Source organism: Corvus moneduloides, chromosome 4, assembly GCF_009650955.1.
Source record: "Corvus moneduloides isolate bCorMon1 chromosome 4, bCorMon1.pri, whole genome shotgun sequence".
Lineage (NCBI taxonomy): Eukaryota > Metazoa > Chordata > Aves > Passeriformes > Corvidae > Corvus > Corvus moneduloides.
This window is the reverse complement of record NC_045479.1, coordinates 73794119-73811029: the sequence shown is the minus strand read 5'-3', so window position 1 is coordinate 73811029 and position 16911 is coordinate 73794119. Positions and strand designations below refer to the sequence as shown.

Here is a 16911-nt window from a genome sequence, read left to right as displayed (position 1 = left end):
ACTGGGAGCACTGGGCGGGCCCTTTGCCAGCAGGTGGCACCACGGGCTAAAATATCCCCCAAATCCTCGCCTGGGTGGCCCCAAATTTTGGGGGGGAACTGCCAGGTGAGGTCCCATCCGATGTTTCCCACAGCGCCGGTGCTTTTTTGGGGGGAAAAACGCTGCTTTTGGGAAAAGATCCCTTCTTTATTTCGCTTGGGAGCCAGGCAGCTGCACGGTTTGGTTATCCTGAAAACCAGACCTTGACATTTGGGTGGAATTGGTCAGGGAAAATTGCATTTTTCAGTGGTTTTTTTTAGGGCTGACCCTGCTCCGGAGTCAAAGCTGGGTTGTCTGGGATGAAACAAAATATTTCTCTTTATCTGCCCCTTTTTCTTTTTTTTTTAGCCCTTTTTCCCCTCCCCGCCTTTCTATATATTTTCTTTTGTGGCTTTCTTAGTTAAAACCCAGTTCTAACAAAGCTACTCCTAAATAATTTGCAGTTTTGAAACAACAACAAAAAAGCGGAAATATTTAAATTTTGGAAGCAGCAGGAGATGGCCTGACAACATCATATTCCCTCCCAAAAAAACCCCCACCCCACCTTGATTTGGCACAGAGGTACAACATTTTTAAGGAAGGAAAACACCCCCAATTTGCCAAAATCCAGCGGATTTTCCTGCCTGGATCTCAAATATCCTTAGGGAAAAGCTCCAACATTCCCGTGGGAGGTGCAGGAGAGCAAAGCACCGAGGGTCACACATCTCCCAACACCTCCAGAGCTTTCACCGGGGAAAACCAGGGAGATTTCAAGAAATCTGATTAATATTCCCTATGGATCCACTTATTCCCTATGGATCCACTTATTCCCTACAGATTCACTTAACCGCTCCTCCCCAGGGAGAAATGTTGGCATTTTCCATCCAGCTGGTGGAATTAAAAGGATGAAATCTCCGGATAGTGAAGGCAGGTCACGGGGATGCTGCCAGGAGGAATTGATGGCTGCAGAAAAATGGGATTGCTGGAATCAAATGGCCAAAAATCAGCCCAAAATCACCCCAAAAAGCCCCCCAAAATCATCCAAAAGTCCTATCAGTGGGCCAGAGGAGCAATTGGAAGGGATTATGTTATAGGGTGGTATCGATTTCCAGTTTGGAATTCTATATCCTGGAAAAATGACAACTTTCTGGTGGCTTCCAGGCGAGTGCCAGAGCCTTAAAGAACTGAAAAACTTCCATAAATCTGGGGGTTTTTCCCTATTTCCTTCATGCCTGGAAGGGCTGGAGAGGAGCCGAAACCATTCCCAGTTACCAGCAGCTGGTTTTAACTGGGATCAGGGAAGCAGAGGATCCACACGGAGCAGTCCTGGTGCCCATCACACACCTGGCTCTGGCTCCATTTCCAGCAGATTTTTGGGCTGGATATCCCAGGAATGGGCAAAATCCAGGCCGGGAAGGTGGTCAGGGCTGCAGCTGGATGGAGGATTCCAGGGAATGTGGGAATCCAAGGGGTGGGATGGCTCGGCCACGCTGGATTTCGTGGCTGCTGCGGTGGGGAAAAACCCGAAAAAATCCTGGGGTTCCTTCTTTGTGTGGGATCAAGGCGTGGGTGCCCACCTGGGAACTCATCCCTGTGCCCACCTGGGATTTCATCCCTCCTTCCCCCTCTGGTTAGCAATGCCAGGCAATCCCAGAATCATTTCGTTTTCCTGGAAAAGCCCTCCAGGATCAGCTTGTGCTGATCCATCCCCACCTTGTCACCAGGAATTCCTCGGACGCCTCCAGGGATGGCGACTCCAAACCTCCCTGGGCAGTTCCAAGGCCTGAGCGCCTTTTCCATGAGGAAATTCCTGCCGATGTCCAAGCTGAGCCTCTCCTGGCACAGCCTGAGGCCGTTTCTTGTCCTGAAAGTCGAGCCACATCCGACATGGAGCCTGAGCCTGCTCTTCCCTCCCCTTTGGGCCACAATTTGCTCCAGTTTGGGGATAATTCGCCTCTGCTCCACGCCCCTGGCTCCAGCTTGGTTCCACCACGCATGGATGGAGTGTCCATCCCCATTCCAGCCGGGAATGAGGGATTTCCACGCCAGCTGGGACAGAAAACAGCCTGAAAACCGCAGCTTTTCACTCCTTTCCTGCCTCAATTTTGTTTGTGGTCGTGATCAGTGGGAGAAACCGAACTCTGCTGTGGATCTACGGCTCTCAGAGAAAGAAACTTTGCTTTGCCAAGGCTGCTTTCTCCCAAACTTCCAAGGAAAAGTGTCAGGGAGCGAGGGAAGGAGCCAGCCCCAACCTGCCTCGCTCTCACAGAGCCCCGATTGTTGGAGCCTCTCTCAGCCCTCCCTCCCCAAACAGCCTCTCCCTTCCTCTCCCGATATCCGTTGTTTTCCCAGATAAATCTCCAGGCACAGCCCGGCACACGGATCCCTGGGAGCTGGGATAATCTCTCCGTGCCACCCTGTGATTGATGTCCAGTTAGCACTGGGAGTTCCGGGGGTTTTTCCCAGGAAAAACAGGACGTTTTGCCCAGGAAAGCGAAATGATTCCTTATGGATACACATATTCCCTATGGATTCACTTAACCACTCACCCCAGGGGAGGAAGGTTGGCATTGGCCATCCATCTGGTGGCATGAAATGGATGAAATCCATCCTGGCCATCCCTGCCAGTGTCCCGATTTCAGGAGTCGCCTCTACGAGGTGAGGAAGGTCCCACACTGAGCCAGGTGAGCTCAAAGGACCGAACTCAGGGCGGGATTTTGCCTCGGTCAAGGGCGTGCAAAACAACCTGGGATCTTTTTGTGGGATCTGTGGGATCTGTGGCACCAGGAAATGATAAATTCCGGAGGATTTCCCCCATCTCCAGGCCTGCGCAAGCTCCTCTGCTGAGGAGAAGAGGATCAGGGTCAGGATTTTGCCTTGGTCAAGGGCATGCAAAGCACCCTGATGGGGTTTTTGTGGGATCTGATGATAAATTCTGGAGGATTTCTCCATCTCCAGGTTGGCACAAGCTCCTCTGCTGAGGAGAAGAGGATCAGGGTCAGGATTTAGCCTCGGTCAAAACAACCTGGTGGTTTTTTTGTGGGATTTGTGGGATCTGTGGCACCAGGAGACGATAAATCCCGGAGGATTTCTCCACTCCAGGTTGGCAGAAACTCCTCTCCTGAGGAGAAGAGGATCAGGGTCAGGATTTTGCCTTGGTCAAGGGTGTGCAAAACAACCTGGGATCTTTTTGTGGGATCTGTGGGATCTGTGGCACCAGGAAATGATAAATTCTGGAGGATTTCCCCCATCTCCAGGTTGGCACAAGCTCCTCTGCTGAGGAGAGGAGGATCAGGGTCAGGATTTTGCCTTGGTCAAGTGCGTGCAAAGCACCCTGATGGGGTTTTTGTGGGATCTGATGATAAATTCTGGAGGATTTCTCCATCTCCAGGTTGGCACAAGCTCCTCTGCTGAGGAGAGGAGGATCAGGGTCAGGATTTTGCCTTGGTCAAAACAACCTGGTGGGGTTTTTGTGGGATCTGTGGCACCGGGAAATGATAAATCCTGGAGGATTTCTTCATCTCCAGGCCTGCATAAGCTCCTCTCCTGAGGAGAAGAGGATCAGGGTCAGGATTTTGCCTTGGTTAAGGGTGTGCGAAACAACCTGGGATCTTTTTGTGGGATCTGTGGGATCTGTGGCACCAGGAAATGATAAATCCCGGAGGATTTCTCCATCTCCAGGTCTACACAAGCTCCTCTCCTCAGCAGAACCGCGGCGCCTGCTCTCGCAGCGCCAATGGAAGGGGAGGGACATCGCTCCAGCTTCAGAGCCCTCCCCCGGCGGCTTTCAAAGAGTTCGCTTCTCAGAGGCCCCTCCTGAGCCTGGAATCCTCCCGAGAGGGAGTTTTGTGATCCCGGAGAGAGGGAGGAACGTGCGGCCGAGTCAGACCCTGGTTTTGCTTCAGTAGGAAACAGCTTGAGCTCAGTGAGAACTGTCCTCATCGCATTCCGGGCACACAGGGATGCGCTGCTTTTCCTTTAACTCCAATCCCCCTCTGGAATTCCTGCCCCTCTCCGATGACTCGCAGCCAGCCCTTTCTTCCCTGAAATCCTCCTTCAGCCTCCCAGGGTTTGCTGCTCCGCTGCTTCCATCGCTTTTCTCCCTCCTGATTTTTGGGGAGGTCCCTCCCCTCTCCCTCAGCTCATCCCAAACACCGGGCCCACCCAGGGCTTGAGAATTGGACACCTGAGGATTGGAATTGACACCTGAGAACTCAGAATTAATTAAGCTCTCACCAACCAACAGCTCCAAGTTCTTCTCCCAGGGCTGCTCCCAATAAATACCAACAATCAAAGGATGGGTTAGCACATTCCCGAAGAACTGGATTTAGAAAAGGTGGATCTCAGGGGCTTGTCCCTGTAGGCAGAGCTCTGTGGCCACCAGGCCCAGCAGGACAGCAAGTTCCAGGCTTTGGGATGACACGTTCCCCAGGCCAGGATGTTGTGGCTCCTCATTTCCATGGGTTTTCCTGGCACGCCGGGCCTTGGGGAGCTCCCTGGCACTGTGGGGACACCAAGTGCCATACCTGAGTGAGTCCAGAGAAGGGGCAGTGGAGATGGGGAAGGGGCTGGAGCCCCAGGAGCGGCTGAGGGAGCTGGGAAGGGGCTCAGCCTGGAGCAAAGGAGGCTCAGGGGGGACCTTGTGGCTCTGCACAAGTCTCTGACAGGAGGGGGCAGCCGGGGGGGGTCGGGCTCTGCTGGCAGGGAACAGGGACAGGAGAGAGGGAACGGCCTCAGGCTGGGCCAGGGCAGGCTCAGGGTGGGCGCCAGCAGGAATTTCCCCCTGGAAAGGGTGCTCAGGCCTTGGCAGGGGCTGCCCAGGGAGGTTTGGAGTGCCCATCCCTGCAGGTGTCCAAGGAATTCCTTCCTGGACGTGGCACTCAGGGCTCTGGGCTGGGGACAAGGTGGGGATCGGGCACAACTGGGACTCGATCATCTTGGAGGTTTTTTCCAACCTCAGTGATTCTGCGATTCTGTGTCCGGCGGCTGAAACACGGAAAATTCACCAAAACGTGAAAAAAGAACCCAACGCCTTCACGGGGTGGGCGTTCAGCCGCCGCCGGCAGCCGCGCGCGGACTACAACTCCCGCCAACCCCCGCGCGGCGCCGCGAGGAGGCGGGGCGCGGTGTCGCGCCGCGGGGGATGACGGGAGCTGTAGTCGCGACGGGGCGGAGCGCGGGCGGGAGGACTGCGTATCCCGGCCTGCAGCGCGGCCGCCAGGGCGGCGGGGCGGGACGGCGCGGGGCGGGGCCGGCGGCCCTGAGGGAACCGCAGCCGGAGCCGGAGCAGTCGGCGGCGATGTCGGTGCAGGTGGCGGTGGCCGCGCCCGCCGTGGAGCTGAAGGAGCTCGGCGGCCCCATGGACAAGGCGGCGGGGCCGCCGTGCGACCCTGTGGGCGCTCACGCGCCAGGGCACGGCGTGGCGGCGGCCGCCTGCCCCGTGCCGGGCGCCGAGCGTGAGGCGGCCCCGGCCCCCTCCGCCGAGCGACCTCCGGGGAGCGGCTGCCCCGGGCTGTCCTCGGCCGCCGGGCTGTCCTCGGCCGCCGCCAAGGTGCCGCAGGCTTCGGCCATGAAGAGGAGCGACCCGCACCACCCCCAGCACCGGCACCGCGACGGCGGCGAGAGCAGCGGCGCCGCGGCCGAGGCGCTCGTGAGCCCCGACGGCACCGTCACCGAGGCGCCGCGCACCGTCAAGAAGGTAACGGGGGCCACACCGGGAACCCCCCGGCGGGGCTGTGCGGGACAGCGGCTCGGGGGAGCCGGCCCGGGGCTCGGGGCCGCGGCGCTGCCTCCGCCGGGCAGGGGCCGGCCCGCTGTGGGGTCCCCGGTGCGCGGGGGGTGTCGGTGACCCCGCGGGGGTGCCCCAGGGCCGTGGCTGCATTTTGGGGCCGTGGTCTGCCATGTCTGGGGGTCTGTCTGCGCCACGTCCCCCCCCGTGTCTGCCCTGTGGGGTGGCGCTGGGTGTGTTCACAGCCCATTCCCGCACCCCCAGGTGTGGGGGTGCCTGCGGGAAACGCGGTACGTGAGCTCCAGGGTGTGTGTGGGTTCACATCAGGTTCACGCTCCCAGGGTTATCTTGGAAATATGGATAAGCAGCAGATAAAAATGTACCGGGAGCCGCCGGTGACGTTGGCATGCGAGGCACGGCCAGGTGTGCCCGTACCTGGATGCGGGATGTCCCTGTGCCTTGGGGTGAGTCAGGGTGGGTTTTGGGGTGCCCCATCCCGGCTGTGACCTTCCAGCTTCACCCCAGGAGCGTGTGGAGCTCTGTCCTCCTGGTGAATCCATCTGCGTGTCTGCAGCTCCTCAGGTGGATGCAGCCGTGGGCACGGACACTCCCTGGAGTAGGGGGGTTGTGTGTGCTCTGCTGTGGATACATCCTCCGTGCGTGGATGGAGGGAAATGCACATTTTCCTGGTCTTTTCGTGCCTGGCATCCTTCCCGTTGGAAAGCTCAGGAGGAGGAGTTGTCCCCCGTGAAACTTTTGAGGGGTGTAGGAAAAGAAGTGTCCCTGTCCTAAGGGGAGCCTCCCATCTCATGAAACTTTGGGGTGAAGACTTTACCTCCCTACTAATGGACTTCCACCGTCTTTTGGGGTTGCTGCAATATTTCCTCTCCCTTTGGAAGACCCAGGGTGAGGGAATTTGTCTCCATAACCGTGATTTCCTTAAACCATGGCTTCCCTGAAATTCCAGTTTCTCCTTGGAAGGAGAGCACATCCCTGCAGGGCAAGGTCTGCCCGTGAGGAGAGTCTGGATCAAGGTTTCTTCATCCCCCTAAAATTCCCTGCTGGGGGGTTCAGCTCCTCGATAAAGGACATTTTTCCTCTAAGATCATGACTCCCATCCCCAGTGTCTGGAGCCCTCTCTGTCTGATATCCTAATCCCATCTCTATTTTTAGAGACCCTCAGGGCACCCATATTTCTCCTCAACTCTGCTCAGTACTTCTAAACTCTTTATCCCGTCCCTCTCCGTTCGTTCCTGGGTTAAACCACAAGAAGGGATTTGTCCTTGCACTTCCCCTCCTGAATTCCATGGCACTGAATTCCCACTAAGCCTGGGAGGGAAGGGTGGGCTGGGCTGGGGTCGTTACCAGGAACGGCTTCAAACCTGCGTTGCTCCCTGGGTGCTCCTAATCCCAGCAGCTGGTGCCTCGCAGGAGCAGAGCAAAGGATCCAGGAGAAAGCTGGAATTCCACGTGAGGAGCAGCCCAGCTCCCAGCTGGCTCCTGGGAGGGGTTTCTTTGGAGCTGCCGATCCGTCTGGTTGCTAAAGGCAGCGGGATGTGCTGCTGGAAGGGGATCTGGGAGCACAAACTGTTCCTTCTCCTCCTTTTCCCAGTGACTTCAGCGGGTTCCTGCCACTCAAACCAGGCTTTGCATTTACCACATCTCCACATCCAGGCTCCTCTCCTCCTCAGGGAGCCGTGGTATTGGAATAAAACCAGATTTGGGAGCCATCAAATTGTCCCCGGGTCTGTGGCTGTAAAATTGGGCACGTGGAGCTGAAGCATCTGGTGAAAGGAGGTTTAGAACCAAAATAAGCAAGGTGATTTTTTTTTTTTTTTTACTCAGATCCAACAGAACTTTGCTGAAACAGAGGTAAAAGTCTAATTAAAATGGGTGAAATTTGTAGTGAAACTGATTCTAAACAGTGTTTGGAAGAAAAAAAAAATCTCAGTAGCTTTTTATTGACTGGGTTATAGATTGTACAAATATATTTTTCTTGGGGTTTTTTTCCTTTCCTTGAAATCTTAACACCCGTCCTTGAAACACCACGCCACTAAATTGGGATTTTGTAGTCCTGAGACAGAACCAGAGTTCCCAGAAAATTCCAGTGACTCTTTTCCTCTGATACCGCTCTCATTTGAAATCTTCTTCTCTGTCAGTTCAGTATTTTATTTATCTGCCTGCTTTTAGATGTTCTGATTTGTATTTTACCTTGGTAGGGTATAAAATAGGAAGTAATAGATGGAGTAAAATTATATTTTTAGGTATATAAATACTTTTATTATTATTGTTTTATATTTTTATATATATTTATATGCACACATAGATGGTGCTGGGTTTTTCTCAAAAAAAGAAGATCCGATCTTGGGGAAAAGACCCCTGGAATCCCGTCGTTGTTCCCTTTGGATTCTTGCTGGAAATGCTGTAATTCCTCATTCCTGAGGTGACACTGGACTTTTGAGGCGTGGGATAATGGTTCCAAACCTTCTCCTGACCCTCTCTCCTTGCCCTCCTCCAGCTTCTCCCGTGGCAAACGGGATGAAATTCCCCCCTTTAGGTTGAGTGAATTTCCCGGTGGATGAACCTTTCCAGCGTGTGAGGTCGAGGAAGAGCTGGGAATGGAGTGGGCGATGGAAAAGCCTCTCCAGGAGCTGCCCTGGCTCAGCCGTGGGGTGGATTTGGGGTGGATTTGGGGTGAGTCAGGGGCGCGTGGGGAGCGAGGTGAAGCCAGGGGGGCTGAGTAACAGCTTCAGGTGTCCTGGGCTAAACTTATCCGTGCCTGTGAGTCAGGGCCTGAGTCACCTGGGCTGGTTTTTGGGGTTTTAGTGGTGTTTTGATGAGGAGCTGATCGCTCATCAGCTCTGGGGGAGTGGTGGATGCTCGTGGTGTGTTAGTTCTTAGAGCGTTCCCAGATCCAAGGGCTGAGAGTCACAGAACTTCTGGAAATCTGTTACTAGTGAGGGGGGAGCTGTAATTAAGACTCCCAAGCTGATTAACTGGGTGATCTTAGCCTTGTCATGGCAACTCTGTGCCCCTTTCCTTCAGCTGAGAGAAGAGTCGTGGAATCGCGGGATGGGATGGGGTAGGAGGGACCTTAAAGCCCGTCCAGTTCCAACCCTCTTCCACAAGAAAAACTTGGATTTAAACAGATTCAGGTCTTGGTTTAATGGTTGTGAAGTGCTTGGCACCTGCACCCCACACTGGGAAGGTTAAACGGCAGCCACTGGGAGGTTTTATATTAAGCAAACACCAAGCCACAAAGCAAAAGGTGATATTTTTTTCCGCCCCCCCCCCCCCCGTCCCAGCAGAAAGCCCAGCTGCCTGCTCGGATTTCCAGCCGTGTTCTTGCGCTTTTCCCATCGTTACAGCCGAGGTTTTGGGCTGGGAAGGGATTGATTTGCTGGGGCTGTTGATTCATTTCGTGGGCACGGTTTGCTCTTTGCAGACGCCTCCGCAGCGCCGGGGGCTGTGGGAAGAAGCGATGGCTTTTGTCACCGTGTCACCGTGCACCGCTAACGAGGTGCCACATCCTCCTGTCGTGTCCTTGCTCCGCTCTAACCCTCCTGAAACTCCTCACCGTGAAATTCCCCGGTGCAGGGATTTCATCCCAGAAAATGCCTGCTGCTCACTGGGCTGGCACATCACCTGACTGGGGAGCTGCCACGGGAGGTTTTGTTCTGCTCAGACTGTAAATGACTCTCATGTGGCTCCTCTAAACGATGCCTCTGACCTTGGTTCCCAGCACATTTCACTGGGATGCGAGCCTCGCTTTTCCCGTGTAAATTCCCACCTTTGGTGGGGCACACGGATGGGGGGGATTTTTTGGCTCCGTTCAGGATTTTACATCCATGCGTGCGTTTCGCCTCTCTTTTTCCCTTCTAACCCCGAGCCGTCACTTCTGCCAGGTGATAAATGCTTCTCCCGGGGGCTGACTTCCCGGGAAATGCACGGAACGAGCGTGGCTGGAATGCTCTTTAGGAAAACCTTCTGGGGGGAGGCCGTGTTCTTTAATTTGGTGCGATAATCGCCGATGAATCCGGGTTAATTTTGGAAGGTGCCTGTGTGGAACCGAGCGCACACAGATCAATCCATCAGCCTTTGGGGCTGAGGGGCGGGAAGGGAAGGTGAAGGGAGAGGGAAATAATGGCTGTGAAATGAGCTGGTGAGGGAACAGCAGCCGGGGAGAGCTGCAGGGAGCCTTGGAACTGGGAATGGCAAAGCTGCCCTTTGCCAGGGGGCTGTGGCACCGGAATCTGTTCCCGTGGCAGGTCAGAATCGCTGCAACACATCGAGATCTTTGTGTTGTGGCTCTCCTGGAGGGACAGAAAGCTGGTAGTTGAATTTCCAGGCAGTTAAAAGGCGTAGCTGGAGCTTTGGCCCTGAGTTGGGGTGTGAACAACAAGGCAGGGGGAAGGAATTACAGCTCTGGGTGCTGACCGTTCAGGCTTTGCTTTTACCTCTGTCTGGTGAATTGTGAAGCCATGGGATTGACTGAAGTGCAGCAAGGAGGAGCTGGAGCTCAAAAGAAAGGAAGGAGCCAGGTAGCTCAGGTGGAGCAGGAAGATTGCTCCGTTTTGGTTAAATTAAGGAATGCTGCAAACTGAAGGAATGCAATTCTCAAGGTGTTGAGCTGCCACGGTGGTAGGCTACGAAACCGAAACATTTTCTTCTCCAATATTTAGAATAAATGGATATTTAGGGCGAGTTTGTTTGATCTTGAAGGTCTCCTCCAGCCCAAACCGTTCTGTGATTCAATGATTTATTTTCCATTTCAGTTTTGCTGTTTCAAAGCCAAAGGTCCAAGAGTAAAACCTCAGTCATGAGAGGGGAACCTCCTCCTGCTTGGGGTGGGATGGCTGATGCCCTCTCCTGTGGGGAGGGGAGCTGTGGGTCTCAAAATGGGAGCGATGGGTGGAAGAGAGACAGGCAGCCTGAGAAATAAGGTCCAGCCTCGAAATAAAAATCCTGGAGGCTGTTTGTTTGAGTCCCAGCAGAAGTGTTAGACTCCAGGGCTTGGAATGAGCAGCAAACTGACTGGGAGGAAAAGAGGGAGTTAAGGCTAAAATAAGCTTTAAATATTTCTTGTGTGAAATCCTCCGTGCTCAGGTCTGCAGTTAAAGGCACTTCCAGCAAAAAAAAAAAAAAAAAAACAACAAAAAATCCCTCTGAAATGCTTCAATTTCAGCCTGGAGAAGGTATCAACCACTGAATTTCTTCCTTTGGTGTATCCAGAGGCTGCTGGTGTCAGCTCAGGGTGTTTCTTGATGGAAAGTTTGGAAATAGGAGCAGAAGGTGGGGAGCTTTCCAGCCGGGAGCAGCTGACGCAGGTGGCACCGGCACGGGGAGAAAATGGTTCGTATTTTTAGTTGCAGCATCAGCGCTGGCAGAATCAGCTGTTCCCAGCAACGTTCTGGGGCTTGAGGTGAGATATTGGGAGGAGGTAAAAAAGGAGGGAAGGTTTTAGGCAGCTCTGTTTGCTCCTTTTGGTGGTGCAGCTGTGAGGGACTCATTTCCAGAGGCAGAGGCGGTTGCGGGACCCAAAATTCAGTGTGTGTGTGTGTGTGTCCTGGATTAACCAGAGGCTTTGTGCAGTTAATCCCAGCTCCGCAGCAGGAGAAAGTGCAGGAGGGAAGAGGCCTGAGGAATGTGGAATTCTTCAGGGAGCTTGGAGGTCAAAGATTTTTAAAAATTAAGGGTTTTTTGGAGAGGTTTTCTCATCTGACGCTGTGTTTAAGGCCTCAAAGCAGGGTTCAGTGCCCTTAGGAAGCGTGGATTTCTTGTTTCCAGTTGGATTTGGGAAGGTCAGTGTTCTCAAACGATGTTGGCTTGGCATTTTTTTTGCATCCAAAGCCTGTCCAGCTTTTCCCAGAGCAGGAATTCAGCCTGATGGAGCTGCTAAGGAAACTTTCAAACTTCAAATATTCCATAGGTGCAGCTCATGGCATCAGCGCTCACTCCCAAAATACATTCTGAATTCCCATAAAATCCCGGAATGCTTTGGGTGGGAAGGGTCCTTAAAGACCCCCCAGTGCCACCTGGGTGACACCTTCCCCTATCCCAGGTTGTTCCAAGAATGGACCAGAATTTGTTATCCCTCGAAACCACGGGTGAAGCTGATGAAATTGGCATCTTTGGCCACGCTTCTTTTTGGATCCGAGCTGTGGCACAGTTTGTGCTGCTGAGAGAACCTCGGGTTGCTTTTTAGTTCTTGAAATGTCTTTTGTTGTCGTTGCTGGGAAATGCACTTGTGTAATTCTGTAAGTACACGTTGAGATGTCTTTTATTTTTGCTATGCTAGAGTCACGCACAGATGTCTTGGCTGGAACAGTTGTTAGAGGGAGCCGAGGGTTCCGTGTGGCTTTCCAGAAGATTCTGGGGCCAACAGAAATGGAAATAAATGACATTTGCGGGGACTTCCAGAGGATTTGGGGTGACGTTGCCCAGCTCCTGTCCCAGGTGAAAGGAAATGTGACTTTGGAGCACTCTGGGTTAAGCAAGGATGGGGCAGAGCCTGGAATTAACATTCCAAAAAGTGCTGGGGTGCTTTGTGCTCTCCAGCTTTTCCAAGGTTCTCCGTCTCGGGTTTGTAACTGGATTTTCCATCCCTGGAAGTGTCCAGGGCCGGGCTGGACAGGGCTTAGAGCACCCTGGGATGGTGCAAAATGAACCTGTTCCATCCACTGATGGACACAGCTTCTTCCCAAAGCTCTGAGTGTTTATTGATTCTAGGGGGTTTTATTTCTCCTCAGTTCCCAGCTTTAATATTCCCCTAATTTCCAGCTTTATCCTAAGAGTTGGAATGCTGCAGGGCTGGGACTGTTGGAACTCCAGGTATTTTTAGATATATATATATTTTTTTTTTTTTTTCCCTGTCCTGACAGAGCCTTAAATAGGCAGCCAGTTGCATTTTTCATGAGAAGCAGAAAGAAGAGATAAAATCAGCTCAAAAATTAGGTACTTGCAAAAAAATTGCTGAACCACCCCATGGCAGATTAGATCCCAAAGGCAAGTATTTAAAAAACAGAAGGAGTTAGGAAGTTCTGCTCCTTATTTACCCCCCAGAGGTGAACCTGATGGATGTTTCATCCTGGGAAAAGCCGGGGAATGGATCATTCCCATAAAAATGACTCAAGGACCAGTCTGGGCAAACAGCTCCCTGCAGTTCCTGCTGCTGTCTGTTCCCAGGGATGTTCTCAAAGCCGCTGACTCAGACCTGGAGTTCTCCAGGACTTTCTGGAGCTGGGGAATTCAGCTGGGATCCTTTTCAGTCTGGCCTGAGATGGTTTTTGTTGTTTGCAGGATGCACTGATGTGTTCGATGTGGCGTTTTTTGGTTGAAAACAACAAGACAACAACCCCCGCCTTGGACGTTCTGGGCTGTAATTTCCAGCATTTCACATCGAGTTTGGCGTTAATTGAAGTGGTTTTCTGTTAAACAACCTGCAGTTTTTCTACTCTCCACTGGCATTGAATCCCTCTCCAGTCTTTCTGCTGTTACTGCGAGGTTTCAAAAGCTGATAACAAAATCCTTTTTGTCTTCAGCTAGCTCAGAAAATCGTGGGTTCTCCCGAGGGTTTGATTCAGGTGCAGGAGGTGTTATTGCTTGTCTGTGCTTTTAGCAAGTCCACTGAGGCCGAGACTCGGCTTCCCCTGCTGCAAATGAAAATATTTCTGTGCTCCCTGCGTTTGTTCAGCTTCCCTCGGCTGCTTTGGAGGCCAGGGTGGGTTGTAGAGGTGCCGAACCGGGGCAAAGACCAGAAAACATTCTTATTTTTTGTTTCATTTCTTATTTTTGGGCTCTGCTAAGCCAAGCTGAGGCCCGAGAAGCCACAAGTGGATCAGTGAAGTCCCTTTATTTCGTGCTGAGGAGGTGACAAATGACAGCAGGCAGGGACATCGGCTGGAACTGCTGGGACAATGACCCCTCTGCTGGATCGCTCTGGGAAATCAGAACGTGCAGAGCTGACAGCGTTGGCCCAGCAGGAAACAGCCCCAGGTTGTGCCAGGGGAGGTTCGGGTTGGATATGGGGAAAAATTCCTTCATGGAAAGGGTTGTCCGGCCCCCTCCATCCCCGGAGGGGTTTCCAAGGCGTGCGCTGGCCTGGGCAGCGCTGAGGGTGGTCGGACTCCCTGGGCTCCGAGGTGGTTTCCCACCTCAATGATTCCATGATTTCCTGGAAATGTAAGGCCTTGGCTTGGACAGGAGCAGCGTGGCGATGGAATTGACGTCCCGGAGGATTTGGTGGGAGGATGAGCCGTGCCGGCTGTTGGGTGGGCACGCAGCTCCCAGCGGCTGGAATGTCGCCTCATTCCCGATTTCCTCTGGCAGCTTTTATGGAGCTCTTTCCCTCCGGCAGCATCGCTGCTCGCTGGGCTGCCGGGAAGGTCAGGCGGGCAGCACTTGTGCTCTGGTGGATTTTAGACTGAGCTCTAAAATCTTATCTCACAGAAGACTCGGGGCTTGTTGTAATCCCAATTTCCCAACATCAGCATCCACTGTAGCTGGTGGGGGAAAAAAAAACAACCTCTGGAGAGGAGAATGACCAAGGAACAAAATGAACAGTGCTGAATCCCAGCCTCTCTGATTTTTAATGCCTTTAAACAATGCCAAGATGAGCACGAAACAAGCAGAACAAATTGGGCTCCAGTGAAGGATTGAAGGAGGGGAAGTGATTAAAGTCCTGTTGTATCTCCTTGCTGGAGGTGTCCTGTGGAACCTCCCTGCTGCTCCTGGTATTCCCAATAAATGAATGGGGACAATCAATTTCTTCTTCTGGAAATGATTTTGAATTTCTTCCTGGAGGTTTGCTGACTGAAGTCTTGATGTTGCACCCATGGTTTTCACCTCAGCCCTTCGTTTATCAAACCCTGAGGGTGTTTTTCTCAGTCCTCTTTGCAGTTTTGGATCTGTGGGATTCATCCCTAGCCGTGGATTTAGAGGACGTGGTAGAAAATGGGAAGAAAGCTTTTTGAAAGCCTTTGTTGTGCAGGAAATATAAAATCTTCGATGCTTTCCCAGAGTTAGGAATGGAGCCTCACGCTGTGGTACCCAGGAGAGTGTCCACAGGGACATTAGAAAGTCCAGGAGAAATTCCAGACAGCAGAGGGCAGGAAGGAGAAAATAATTGAGTGAAGCTTAAAATAATTCATATTTTAATAGGGAGAAAAATGATATTTGGCTTTACTGTCCTAGTAATTGACCACTGGGTGGATGCCTGTGGAAAACTTTGGGCTCAAGGAGTTTTGCTTTCAGAATTCCTGGAGTGAGGATTCAGCTTGGGGAAGAGCCCATCTCATTCCAACCCCCCAAAAAAAAGCCTGGAATCGATGTTAGGGAGTTTTTGTCTTGATTAGTGTCAGCTCTGCTCATTCCTGCTGTGCTGAAATTAAAGGAATATTTTTCCAAACAGCTTTACCAGCCACACTATAGGCAGAGAAGAAATTTGGAAATCTCTTCCTCACAGACCAATTTTCCATGTTTCGTTCTCCCAGGAGCCAGGAATAATTCTTCCAGCACCTTTGACTTGATGGGATGTCATATTTTTCCTTGATAAGAAAATTGAGGAGACCATGTTTGACTAAGCAAAATGAATATTTAATTGTGCTTGTGCTCAGCCTCATCCAGCACTTCCACGTGGATAAAAATGGGAGAGTTTCCTGGAGACAGACACAGTTTGGGGGTTTTTCCCCCCTTTTTTCCTAAATTTTGGCTCACCATCCTCTGGGCTTTAAATTGGTTTAAATGGGGTTCTCCAGTGCTAATTTTATGCCAGATTCCTGATCAGTGGTGTGGAGTCGGGGCTTGGGAGACTCTTGGAGCAGCTGATGGAATTAAAGTCACCGTGGCAACCGCTCTGATTAACATGGGCTTCCCTGGGAATCTTCCTCGGGATTAACATGGGCTTCCCTGGGAATCTTCCTCACGATTAAAATGGGCTTCCCTGGGAATCTTCCTTGGGATTAACATGGGCTTCCCTGGGAGTCTTCCTCGGGATTAACATGGGCTTCCCTGGGAGTCTTCCTCGGGATTAACATGGGCTTCCCTGGGAGTCTTCCTCGGGATTAAAATGGGCTTCCCTGGGAGTCTTCCTCGGGATTAACCTGGACTTCCCTGGGAGTCTTCCTCGGGATTAAAATGGGCTTCCCTGGGAATCTTCCTCAGGATTAAAATGGGTTTCCCTGGGAGTCTTCCTCGGGATTAACCTGGGCTTCCCTGGGAGTCTTCCTCGGGATTAACCTGGGCTTCCCTGGGAATCTTCCTCGGGATTAAAATGGGCTTCCCTGGGAATCTTCCTTGGGATTAACATGGGCTTCCCTGGGAGTCTTCCTCAGGATTAAAATGGGCTTCCCTGGGAATCTTCCTCGGGATTAACATGGGCTTCCCTGGGAGTCTTCCTCAGGATTAAAATGGGCTTCCCTGGGAGTCTTCCTCGGGATTAACCTGGGCTTCCCTGGGAGTCTTCCTCGGGATTAACCTGGGCTTCCCTGGGAGTCTTCCTTGGGATTAACCTGGGCTTCCCTGGGAATCTTCCTCGGGATTAACCTGGGCTTCCCTGGGAATCTTCCTCGGGATTAACATGGGCTTCCCTGGGAATCTTCCTCGGGAATCTTCCTCGGGAATCCAGGCTCTGTGTGTGTGTCCTGAGTGCTCCTGGCTGCATCCATCCCCTCACTCCTGCCCTGGGAGTGGGAAGGGGTGGCAGTGCCACTCTCTGAGTGCATCCTTTGGGAGCCATTCCCACCCTGCTGCTTTTTCCTGGGAAAGCAGCAGCCCTGGGCTGGCTCCGGGTCAGCCTGGGGTGTTTCCTCCCCGCTGTGACATTCCAGAGTCTCCAGGTGCTGCTGGAGTGGTGTGGTGGGGACAGTGTCACACAGCCACCTCTGGGCTGGTTCATGGTACCGATCCCGGGAATTCCAGCTCATTATCCCAACTTCTGGCTCTTGGGAGAACTCCAGAGGAGCGGTGTGGCTCGGGATTGTTATCCTGGGGAGTTTGGCAGTGGCTGCTTTGGAAGTTTGTGTGGCTGGAGAGCAGAGGGGGCACACAGAATCCCAGAATCCCAGAATTAATGAGGTTGGAAAAGCCTCCAAGGTCACTGAGTCCAACCTGTGACCTTGGCACTGAGTGCCACCTCCAGGAATTCCTTGGATACCTCCCGGGATGGG

The 16911-nt window shown here is 52.7% G+C and overlaps 1 protein-coding gene across 2 annotated transcripts in view; it reads left to right on the top strand.

Annotated features, from left to right (window-relative positions):
• Window positions 1-5268: 5268 nt before the first annotated feature.
• The window catches only part of AHCYL2 (adenosylhomocysteinase like 2), a 79498-nt gene continuing 67855 nt past the window's right edge, over window positions 5269-16911 (top strand). Inside the window, exon 1 of one of the 2 annotated variants that reach the window (XM_032106047.1) lies at window positions 5269-5716. In XM_032106047.1, the coding sequence (XP_031961938.1) occupies window positions 5318-5716 (399 nt within the window). In that variant the 5' untranslated portion in view covers window positions 5269-5317. The remainder of the gene's footprint in view (window positions 5717-16911) is intronic. The other variant, XM_032106049.1, reaches the window with a different exon arrangement.